At 41.9% G+C, this 12,004-nt stretch overlaps 1 protein-coding gene across 1 annotated transcript; it reads left to right on the top strand.

Moving 5' to 3' along the window:
- The first annotated feature begins 1,233 nt into the window (after positions 1-1,233).
- Positions 1,234-5,706, top strand: LOC122837284 (non-histone chromosomal protein HMG-14A-like). The gene is made up of 6 exons (XM_044127535.1): positions 1,234-1,830; positions 2,803-2,835; positions 2,984-3,013; positions 4,099-4,146; positions 4,291-4,410; positions 4,490-5,706. The coding sequence occupies exons 1-6, from the start codon at positions 1,816-1,818 to the stop codon at positions 4,535-4,537; spliced, it is 294 nt and encodes a 97-aa protein (XP_043983470.1). The 5' UTR covers positions 1,234-1,815; the 3' UTR covers positions 4,538-5,706.
- Positions 5,707-12,004: the final 6,298 nt, after the last annotated feature.

Below are 12,004 nucleotides of genomic sequence, written 5' to 3'. Positions count from 1 at the left end.
GATACCATACCTATGTATATCAGTATATTACATACAGAAAGCATATGTAGTTGTTATGTATGATATTAGCATGCAGTTACATCAAATTTCCAATTTAATTAGATGAGAAGAATTGCTTATTATCAGCTAAAAATACAAAAGTTAATTGAATAAAAATGCAGTGGTTACACTCGTGTTAATAAAGTATAATAGATAAAATTTAAAAAAGCACAAATATATCCTAATATACAGCAAGTACACTAAAAAGACATCATACCGTGCACTTTGTGTCGTTTTCTCTTATGGGAGGTCCATCATTTGGCCTGAATGGGATGTGAACAGAACAATTGGAGTTCCAAGATATTTCAATTCAGTATTTTGATTTTGAGGGTCCTGAGCCCTCATCTTATATTCTTACAGATATCGCCATACAGAGCCAAAACTGAACACAGAATAGTCACGTTTAAAACTAGAGAGACTCATAGATCTACATGACCAACACACACAGAAGCAATTATATACACATCCACATTTTCCTTTATTTAATGACAATGTTGCAATTTTATTTTAAAAACTCACAGTTTATTTAATTTTATTTTATTTGTGGCAGTTTTGGCCCTCCATGAAAGGAGCCTAAGACAAATTTAGGATAACAGGTCTATATATTTAATTCTAAGTATGTTTAGCACAATCATGACAAATATAACAGTAAAGAAACACAAAACACTGATACAAAAAATATACATTGTATCTAATAACTTGCTGACACTATTAAATAATAATAAGCACATTTGTATTTATTTAATGTATATATTACAGTTTTATTTAAACCACCAGCATATAAATATTCATTTGAAGTGTTTATTACATTTTTTGTATCGTGGCCCTTTTGGGCTTCCGTATATAGAGCCTAGGACAAATTTAGGATAACCGGACTATATATTTCCTTCTAAGCAAACTTTTTCTATCGTTGGTATATTTAGCGCCATCATGACAAATCTAACAATATAGAAACACAAAAATCTGATATAAAAATAAACGTATGTAATAACTTACTGGCACTATTAAATAATTACAAACACATTTGCATATTTCATGTACATTTTAAAGTTTTATTTAAACAACCAGTATATAAATATTAGCTGAAATCGTTTATTCACCAGTTGGATTGTGGCACTTTTGACCTTCTATAGAAGAAGCCTGTAACAAATTTAGGAAAGCACACCGAGAAGATTAAAAAAAAAAAAAAGTGTCGTAGAGAAGTGGGCGCCATATTGGACAGAAACACAGACGGGATTTGTGGGGGAAATCTCTCAGATGTTAGCTCCCGCTTCCACACTCTCCAGCGGGGGATGCACAGCTTTAAACACCGGGGCATGTGGCCTGCTTTTTTGCCGTCAGGGCCTGCCTTGCGCGCGCGCGCCTGTGCGTGTGTGTGTGCGCGTGTGTACGCGGCCGAGCGAGGCCTCCGCTTCGCAGTCATATGAAGGCAAACATGTCCTCGAAGGCAAAGAAAGCCCCTCCGTTCTTGCGGCGGCTTCCTCCCATCCTCTGCCTCGGTGAAGAAGACGAAGCCATTCGCGCAGACCTCGGAACATCACCGGCTCCAAAATTCCAAGTGTTCTGCGGCCCCGAATGGCGTCACCTGATTGGCCGAGAGCCTATCAATCACGGCTTTAGCCGCACCCCTCCCCCCATTCAACCACTCGCCTCTCTGTTCCAGTGTGTTTACTACACTGCCGAGCATAAGGGGAGACACTCGTCTTCACATGCACTGAACCCACTAAGAAAACCAGTTTCTAGTTGTATTTGTCAGGAAACCTCCAAGAGATCAACATGCCCAAGAGAAAGGTACGTATTCTCGAAATAATACAAATATTTGGAGGGGCAAATCAGTCATTAATCCAATGCAAACGATTGTGAAGACATCCCTCAGAGACATTACTTAATTATAACGCAACGTATAACCGTTCTCTGTCGCTGGGGATTTTTGCCTGCTTTCTACATATAATGTACATTTTTTGTGTGGTGGAATGAATATTTTCCCGCTCGATCACGGCCTTTAAAGCGCGTGTGGAGTGCGCGAGCCGCTGTCCTTTGGGGGAGTCAGAAGTCTCTCTCGGTCTCCATGCAGTTAAAGCACAAGCAGCAGCCATGCTTTGCAGCTCTCTTCCACCTTCGTCGCCCGACCTACCGAGAACAAAACGCTTCGCTTATCGCCGCGGGCCCACCGAACCGCCGGGAAGTAGCGCCAGAAAATGCCCCGGAGGCCCCGCTTTGCGTTTTGACCGCGAAATCGGACATTCGCCGCGGCGTTTCGGTAAAATTATATATTTTCTCTCTTTGTTCGTAGTCCCAAATGGCTGCAGTGGCGCGCCTCTGCCGCCGGGTGGAGCCCGCGAGCACCCCCCGGCAGGTCCCTCCCCCCTCCTGAAAGACTCCCGCGCCAGCGTTCAAATCCGAGCTGCATGCATTGAATGAAGGAGCCGGAGGGGGAGCGAGGCGCGGGGAAAAGCGGGGCCTGGACCCTCAAAATGTGGCTCCATGGAGCCGCGTGGTGCGGCCCCTGCTCTCTGCTCCTCAATCTACACATGACGGCCATATTTTAAGCCCGCAATGCGTTAAATCCACCTGGATTTGGATTTCTTATTTTAGTTTTTATGTGAAATTGAAAAGTTTTTCCAAGGGGTGTTCGACTTATCGGAATGTGTGCCAGAACCACACGGAAGCTGTCTGCTTACAGTAATAAGCCGAATAGTAAGCTCAGGGATGTTATTTATGATTTATTTCCTCATTTTGACTTGTTTTTGTTTTGTTTTCCAGGCACAGGGAACAGAAGGAGGAGACAAGGAGGAGGTGAGCGGAGCGCTGTCCTCTGGTTCTGTTTCATTCAAACGCAGTCCAGTTTACTGGACATGCGCTCTGTGTTCGATTGAACTGAAATGTGTTTTTCCACCAGCTGCCACATTTGATCCAAACTTGATCGTAACCTTTTTCGTTTCAGCCCCAGAGGAGATCAGCTCGGTTATCGGCGGTAAGAACCTCTCGCTGATCACACTTAGCTTCGTTAACGAACACGCTAAACATCACACCATGCCTCAGGATACCTGAATATTTGTAACGTTCAGTAAATATCACATGACTCCTCTCAGGGAATAAAATGAGGCATCTTAACTTTTTTTTTTTTACTTTTTAAACCGGAACCATGTCAATGCGAAACAAATAAAAGTGACATGTTTCATGACAAAACTACAGAATATGTCCTGAACATACGGCTTTCACGTTGTGTAACTAAAACAAGGATTAGCAAACAAAATAAACTTTAGTTGGAGGAACCAACTGATCAATTGGCTATAAAAATAAGTGAGATTGATCAAATTAAAAAGTTAAGGAACAGGAGCTGTTACGTGAAAATGGAGGTGATCATTTAAATCATTCTTTTTTCTTTTTTTTTTTGGTTTGATTCAAAACTGCTATTTTTATCAAAGAACAAGCATCACATTTTCCTCTCTTCCTTGTTATTAGAGGAGCGAATCGTCAGATTTAGTCAAATTCAGGAAGTCAGAGCTTCCGGGAAATTCAAAAACGATTATTATTATTATTAGCATGGGAAATCCTGATTGGTGCGTCTGTAATTCACCAAACGGTTAGAGTTGCCAAGACAAGTCTTATCAGTAACCCTCAGGGAGTGAAAAAGAGACTTTTATCCATTTCCTGACTTCTGAAACCCAGAAATAAACCTGCAAGCAAACCTTTAAACATTAAAGTGTAAGAACAACTTTTAAATGCACACTGGCAGCGCGAGGAACTGTTCAAAACCTAGGAGTCGTCTGTCAGATGGTAAAAGCACAACATAAGTAGAAAACCAGCTTTGAAAGCATAAAAAGTTAAGTTACTTGCTTTAGACGCGTTTCAAAGTTATCAAACATGAATTAAAGAAAGAGGAAAGAAGCATTCTGTCGCATTTTTGCTCTAAAACGTTTTTCTGGTTGTTAAACTTCCAGCATTAAGAAAAGTTTGGATTCAGGAACAACAGAAAGAGGGGAAATAAATAAATAAGCTGTAAATGTTCAAAATAAAGCGTTGCCAAGAGTAACCGGGGGCCGTTTGCCTCCCCAGAAACCAGCTCCTCCCAAGCCGGAGCCAAAGGTGAAGAAGGCGGCAAAGGTAAGGGGGCGGAGTCACCCGTCTGGGCCCGACCTCTACACTGCACTTTCTCTTTCTGTCGGCTCAGGATTTATATCTTTTTTTTTGTTGTTGTTTGTATCTCTTTTTTTTCTCTCTCTCTCTCTCTTGTTCTCTCTTCGGCAGAAAGAAAAGGCGGTGAACGACAAGAAGGAGGACAAGAAGACCAAGAAGGCGAAGGAGAACGCCGAGGCGGAGGCCAACGAGGAGAACCACTCTGAGAACGGAGAGGCCAAGACCAACGAGGTGAGGCGGCGACCGCGTAGCGCATCGCCCCGACGAACCCACCCAGCTGACGTTTTGCCCCTCTGAACCCCCCCCACAGGTGGAGGCAGCCCCCGAGGAGGCCAAGGAAGACGCCAAGTCCGAGTAGCACCACTGCCCCTCTCCCCCCCGACCTCCGACCCCTCCAGCTTCCTCCTCCTACTCTACATCCACCTCCCCTTCTTCTTCTCCCCCCTCCGCCCCTTCCTCAAGTCTCTCACATGGTTTCCCCCCCTCCGAGGCGTATTGTTAACAGAGGAATATTTTTATCAATGATTTTATAAGTATCCGTACAGATTTTTAGCACAAAAAAGCGAAGCTGATAATGGAGCGCCCTGGCAGACTTGCAGTGGTCATATCAAGTGTCTGCAGGCAAGGAATAAAGAAAAAAAAACCACACTAAAATCTTTTTTAAATGGCATTTCATGATTGTTGAAGGCTTGTTTGGTGTAGAAAGCGTGTCCCTTGTTGCCGGATTGGCTAATGTCGTGAGTTATGTATTACTGTGTTTATTTCCCCTCAGACCCCCCCCCAATCTCTCTCTCTCTTTCTTTTTCTCTCTCCCTCCTTCTCCTGCTCTGTCCCACAAATTAGACTACCCACACCAGCCCGCCCCCCTCCCGACAGATCAGCCTTTGTCCATCTTTTATTAACGGTTCAGCCATGTTCATGTGGGTGATTCTTTTAGACCTCTAAATGTGCAGTGAGTTCCCCCCCCTCTCCCACTTTCTCTCTCTCTCTCTCCCCCTCTCTCCCCTCTTCTGTTTTTTTTGGGGGGGGTTTTCCCCCCTTTTACTTTGTGGTCTTGTTTCTTTTCTCTTTTATTTCACTCAAACTGTGTTTTAAACAAACAAACAAACGAAGAAAAACAAAACAAAAAAAAATAAATAAGGTGTGCTTAAGCGTGTTGTCCATAAGAAAGAGGAAGACGAACAAGTGAAACATTCCGGGAAACAGCGATTGCCTCCGACCCCCGTCTCCTTAGACGACCCTGCGTGTTAAATAAGATTAAAAGAAAAAAAAACTTTGAAAAAACAAAACAAAAAAAAAATACAGCTCCTGCTCCATCCGGGCTGTCGCGTCAGCTTTTCTAAACACTCGGTTTTTGGGTTTTATTTTGTTGTTTTTTCTTGTTTTTTCTCTCTCTCTCTCTTTTCTTTTCCTTTTGTTTGTTTTTATTGAATTTGGATTCCTTCTCTAACTAATGCAGGTGTCTGGTCCCTCTCTTATGTTCTGAAATTCTCTTAATAAAAACAAGTCCTGGAAATTTTCCTCGAATCATCGTCTCCAGTGTGCTTTTTAAAAAAAACAAACCCTGATATCTCCCTGTAAATAAAAGCTTTTCTCATTAATATTCATCTTAAGCAGTAGCTCGAAGTGTTCATTATGATGTCGAACTTAATAAGCAAGATGCAGTAGAAATCACTACTTTGACAAGTTATTTTAACATGTTAGACCATATTTGTGGAAGGAAAGAAAGAAAGGCTGTCTATGCATCCCTAAAACATCTTAAATTCATGTAGCTAAAGTTTAGACCTTAAATTGTCTTGAATTCATTAGGAAATATGCAAGGTGGCCTTAAAAACGTGAGTCAGAGGTCTTAAATTTTGTTGTGGCAGGGAAAAATTTAACGTTTCTATGTGGTTTATTTTTCTCTGCGGTTTCTGTCAGGCAGCAGTTTGAGTCGAACACAGACGTCTTCGTTGGGTTCTGTGACTCAAGGCGGTTGAGGCTACCACCAACTAGCTGCTAATAAATCCTTTCGAGCTAGCAAGCTTTATTGCATCTATCATTGGCAAGTGTAAAATATCGCCAGTCGGACATGGCAACATTTGTCTTTGCTACTGGCTCACATCTGCTGCCAACCCGTGTGATGCTACTTGCATTCTGTGCAAGAAAAAAAGACCCTTGGCAGAACTGTACAAATTATGTAATTTCATCTTGTACATTTTTGTCCTGATAAAGGGCTTAAATGTCACTTATATCAGTCTTGATAGTCTTGAGAAGACTTAAATTTCCGTTGTTGAAACCTGACGAAACGTCGACCGTTTCCCCACAAAAGGCCGACTCCAACCAGCCTGCTTTGTCTAATTGCACAGATAAAACACTCCTCTGTGGGGTTTCAACTGAATCAGCCACAGGTTTGCAGCAACAGCTGTGCCACTGCGCTAACCCATCACTAAATGCTTAAATCCAGCCCTCATCCCTCGTCTTTATCCTCGCCAGTTACTGAAGTGCCCCAGTAAATGACGGTAGACTCGACGACTGACCGGAGGCCTTCTGCGAAGCCTGTCATAATCCTGACTTTCAGCCTGCATACCCGCTCAGACGAGGCCATGGCGGCGGGCATCTTTGTCCATTTTTTTACCTCCCCATGTTCTCTGGGTTCATTCACTCATGTTAAACCCTCGGTGAACTCACGCATGAGCACCGTGGCCCACATTCACCCCCCGACAACCCCGGAGCGAAAGATCACAGGCTTATTTAGCAGCGTGGCATAGAGGGAGCTCCAGATTTAGCTTCTGCACAGAGACGTTTGCATGTACGGCCTGATGGAGCCGCCACGGCCTTTTCAGCATGTGCATTTGCCTGCAGCACTCACAGCGCAGTGTGATCTGAGCGCGAGTGTGTGTGTGTATGTTTGCCGCATTCTTTCCCCTCATGTCCGCACCCAGTTTTTCATTTTATTTTTATTTTTTTACCCACAGGTGAAAACGCACATGGATTCACACGTGTCATGGTGATGTCAAACCGATGCATTTTTTTTTTTTTTTTTACAGGATTTCAGGAGTGCAGCTGAATGCAGTAAGCCCTCTTGTCTACACTTCAAAGCAAAGCCTTTGCGTTCTTTAAACCCTGAATCGCTTACAGGCTTTCAACAAACCTTGACTCCATGTTTGTTTGTTTGTTTAAGACATGCTTTTTCTTCAGCTACTGTGTGCAGCACACGCAGCGCCTCTGACCTGCATTGTCATGGCCGAGCACTAGGCACCATTTTGTCGATACTTTGTGTTTGCAAAAAAGGAGTGTTGCAACTTACCGCCACTAGATGGCAGCAATGTTCCACATTTACAGCTGCATGCACGGAGCGTTTGAAACGCTCTCTGGTGGAGTTTGATTACAGATGTATTAGATATCCCTCAAACTGGTTACTAGGAGATTATACAATATAATTCACATCTCGCTCCTTCTCAGCTCTTTTAGAGATATTACAGAATTTTCTGTCTTCTAAAACATTGACACTGACAACAAACCTCAACTGGACAATGAAGAGTGGATTTACACTGCAGCATTCCACGAATTTGGTTTAAAAAACTGTTAGTAGTTAGCTAAAAAGCTCACCGAAGAGGGGGGAAAAACACACCTTTCTTTCTATTCTGCTTGGCATACAGCTAGCATTCCTGCTAACATGGTGGCTATAGAACAGAATAGAATAGAATATTTATTTCAGGGGAAATTCACATGTACCAGCAGCAAAGTGACAGGCAAGTGCAGTTCGTCTTTAAGGGGTACGTTTTTATCTTGAATAAATCAGAATGTCAAACAGATCGAAAAACGGAAACATGACAGACATCATTTGAAGTAAGTTTTAATTGATTTTACAGAAGAGTCTGGCAACAAGCTTTAATCTCCCATCTCATCATCGACTGTTCAATGTGTTTCACTCTTCAATTTAGCATTGAGAGCCCATCACACAGTCCATGGATCCAGCGCTCTGTGTGCGGGATTCGTCGATAAAAACGCAGCGATGAGATGGGGAACCAAGGCAAAATAAATAAATACGACACTTTATTGATCTGGCAGAAAGTTTCAGCTCTGTGCCCACTTCTCCTTTCTGGACCTCCTGCTCTCGTCTGTCCCTGTGATGTTCCTCAGCTCTGTGCACTCTCACTGATCCGCTCATTCATCCCGTCTCCTGTGATCAGCCCTCTGACTCATTAACAGCTTTGATACTAAGACGCAGCCACATGCAGCTCTGCCTCCTATAAGGCATCAGAGAGCTAATCAGACAGGTTTCATGTCTGCCAGCATACAGAGGTCGGTCTGACCAGCAAACCTATCAGCTGCACAGTGGTGGATCCCACATGAATGGCACCCTGGGTGTGATAATTCACTATACTGACCTACTTTATCCTTGTAATAGAAGGATGGATGGATGGATTAATGTATTGATAGACAGACAGACAGACAGGGTCTATTCCTCTAGTTCTGCTAACAATATGGACTGGCTTCAATCAGCAGTCTGATCTTTAGATCATTCACACACCTGCTATAAACTTATTGCATCTCTGGCAGTGCTGTTTACATTATATACATGTATAATTGGATACATTTATTGGTCAACTGATTTAGCCACCAGTTGATTTCTGGGCGCCGATTTCCGTAATTTTGGGGGATCGTGATCTGCTGATACTTACATGTGAAGCTGATCTTATCCCCTAATCTTATCTTTGTCAGCAAAGGTTTATAAATCATCTCTGTGCTCTTCTGCTCTGCAGTGAGAGGTTTGACTGACAGACCCACCAGGTCAGGTCTGAACGTTTGCAGATAACAATATTCACCCCACTGTTGCCAACTCAGTGACTTTCTTGCTATATTTAACGACATTTCAGACAAAAAAAATTTATATAGCCAAAATCAAAATGGGCAGGTCAGACTTTTTAAAGATTGGTAACCAGGGATCGGCCAGAAAACTGCAATCGGTGCAGCTCTACACACATATTAATGACATTCTTTGATTAAATAAATTTCTCTTAAGCATTACTCCAATAGTTAAAAATTTTATTTATACCAAAATGAATGTGGGCCGGTACCGGTACTGGACTGATTCTGAGCCTTCAAATGATTTTCACATAACTTAGAAGTTGATGTAAAAATATTGTTTGTTTTAGCTACAAAATGATTTTGCTCTGCAGCAAACAACAAATCCCCAACCACAGCATAGAGCCGCTCATCGATGTAGCAGCCATGTAGCCTGATGTAAAAACATTTTGCTAGACAATGTCAAACATTGAGAAGTTTTAATTATTCTTATCAAACGTTATCAAACACGGCGTTTTGAAGCCAAAAATACCTCAGAAATAAACAGAGGGCCACTGAGGGGGATGGGAAAGTTATGACAATTCTAAGGGCCCCTGACGAAGTAAAAATTAAATGTTCCCACTCCCAGAACAAAAAACACAGATCCATATTTACCCTGAACCCCCCTGGATCTGCATGAAATGGTTGGTTCCTGCTTGGAGGCTTTACGGTGACGGTGTTCAGCAGCAGACAGTGGAAAACAAGAACGACTGTGGCGGTTACTATGCTGCCTAGAAAAATAATCAAGTAGGTTTTCAAAAAATAAATTAAAAGAGAGAGAGATAAGTTTTTCTCCAAGAGAAGTGGGTAGACTGTGTGAGGTTGTCAACCATTTACCATAGTTAGCTTAGCTGTAGACTACGTTTTGCCTCCATTTCACTAACATTTAATGAATTAAGAAAAAGAATTCCCAAGATATTGATATATTTAACCTGTCCCTGGTACCTTTCACCACTTAACAGGTGAGTCAGTCAGCAGCAGCTCTAATCCACGTCCCTCCTGACCTGCCCTCTCCTAAGTGAAATTAAAGCTGCAGTATGTAACTTTTATAGTATTTTTTCCTTTCCTTTTTTTTTCTTCACATATTTGTTAAAACTGTCGTTACATTTTTTTGACATGGGACCCAAGATTCATGGCGGCACCCCTGGAGCCAACCATGAGAATCAACTCATTTAAAGTTTAAACTCAGTTTCACACAAACACAGAGAGCCTAGCATAAATGTTTGGATGTTGAACTGGACCGTTCAAGATAGTTTTCTGTTAGCAGCTTTACAAATCTTTTACATTACATTACATTACCAAGACACATTAAAACAAACCTTTATCTTGGCTTTTTTTTTCTATTCTTCCTCTTTCTTTTCTCCCTCCCCAAAGGATCAGTCCTTTTTTGAGACATTGTTTTGTTTACTTATCTTCTGACCGGAGCTGTGGACTTTTGGATGAGCTCTGCAGGCAGCTCATGTTACCGCGAAGCATGCGGTACTTACCGCGGCCACCAGGGGCCCCCAAGAGCAATTATTTTTTTCTTTTTGTCCATAAATGATTTATCCATTAATGATTTCTAGATACATTATCAAATATATATTATTGTAAAAACAAATCCCTTCATAGTGAAATTGTGTGTTTTTGATATTATAATGACATAGAAATTATTACAAAAAAAAAAATTAGCTCCTCTGAGTGGCCTTGGGGGTCCTCAGGGGCTGCTTAGTTCGCTTTGCCTTGGGTCGACAATTAGAAAGAAAGTAAATAAATAAAAAGCTGCATTCAGTTTGAACTTCTGTCCAGGGTGGGAGTGGCTGACTGGACTACAGACATACTGTATATGGGACGGACCTCGGCTGTCATAATTTAAAAAAAATATATACACAAAATAGAATTTTTATCGATTGCGACAGCCCATTGGTCGACGTTATTGACGAACATTGGGCTTGTCCAATGAAATCCCTCAGTCCTCCTTGGCCCCGCCTCTCTCCACCGAGGTTACAAATAGCGTCATTTCAGCTAACGATTAGCAGCTAACCGGAGTCCGAGAAAAGTGAGCTGATACGAGACCGGGATGGGTCAGAAAAACTACAACTAAAGCTAAAAAGCGCGTAAAACCCATTCAGAAAAATGTGTTAAACTAACCGATATGTTAATTACCACACAGTAACGTCACAGAGGGTATTACTAGCATAAAGGCGGGGAGGGAGAGAAGCTAACTTGAGAGTGGGGAGAAGGGGGCTATAAAATACAGTACCATAGTTTCCCGGAGAAAACGAAAGACTTGACAGGTATGGGGATGAACACGTTTTGAGATGTTTTCATTAATAAGAATAATTGTGAATTTCAATAGAAAAGTAAGGAGCAACAAATAGAACAGTTAGAAAACAGTTATTGAAACTATTTAAAAATGACTAGACACATCTTCAGTAAATGCTATCTGGGGAGTTGTAGCCAAAATGTGGAAATGTTCAACATAGGAAATGCTTGCAAGAATGTTAGGGTTGTGTAGTTAAAATTTGTTGTTGGTTATTACTTCAAGTGAACCTATTACACTACAACCCTGTTAAGGTGTCCATGCATTGTTATGTTAAATTATATGTATACTACATATGTACGGTAAACTTATTGTCAGTAAGTTGGTTTTCATAGTGACATATGTAATTTGCTTGCAATGGTGGGTTTGTAATTGAAAGGAAAAAAAACCGTGGCTGGTGAAATGTCTGAGTGGCCGGTCAAAGATGTTCTCCAGGCACAGCAGTTGGTGGAGAAAATTTTTAATTTCCATCCCTGGTGACATCATTTCAACACAACTCAAAAACAGCAACGTATACGTCCCACTTTGATGGACTGCGAAGGCTGTAAAAGGTAAATTTCTTCTCCTGTACCTGTCCACTAGAGGCCGCCAGAACTCAGCCCAGATTTTGGTGCCAGCAGCACTGTTGTTGCTACAGTCTTAATCAAATGGTTGGATCAAAGACGCAGCACACAAAGAAAACTGCGAGTCAGA

Source organism: Gambusia affinis, linkage group LG09 (genome assembly GCF_019740435.1).
Source record: "Gambusia affinis linkage group LG09, SWU_Gaff_1.0, whole genome shotgun sequence".
Classification (NCBI taxonomy): domain Eukaryota; kingdom Metazoa; phylum Chordata; class Actinopteri; order Cyprinodontiformes; family Poeciliidae; genus Gambusia; species Gambusia affinis.
The sequence above is the reverse complement of the archived record's forward strand: the minus strand, read 5'-3'. Positions and strand labels throughout refer to the sequence as shown.

Excerpts from the sequence above, each read along its gene's own strand:
- LOC122837284 (XM_044127535.1), top strand. Across the intron at positions 3,014-4,098 it reads GATCAGCTCGGTTATCGGCG|AAACCAGCTCCTCCCAAGCC; the intron begins GTAAGAACCTCT and ends TTGCCTCCCCAG. Across the intron at positions 4,411-4,489 it reads GAGAGGCCAAGACCAACGAG|GTGGAGGCAGCCCCCGAGGA; the intron begins GTGAGGCGGCGA and ends CCCCCCCCACAG.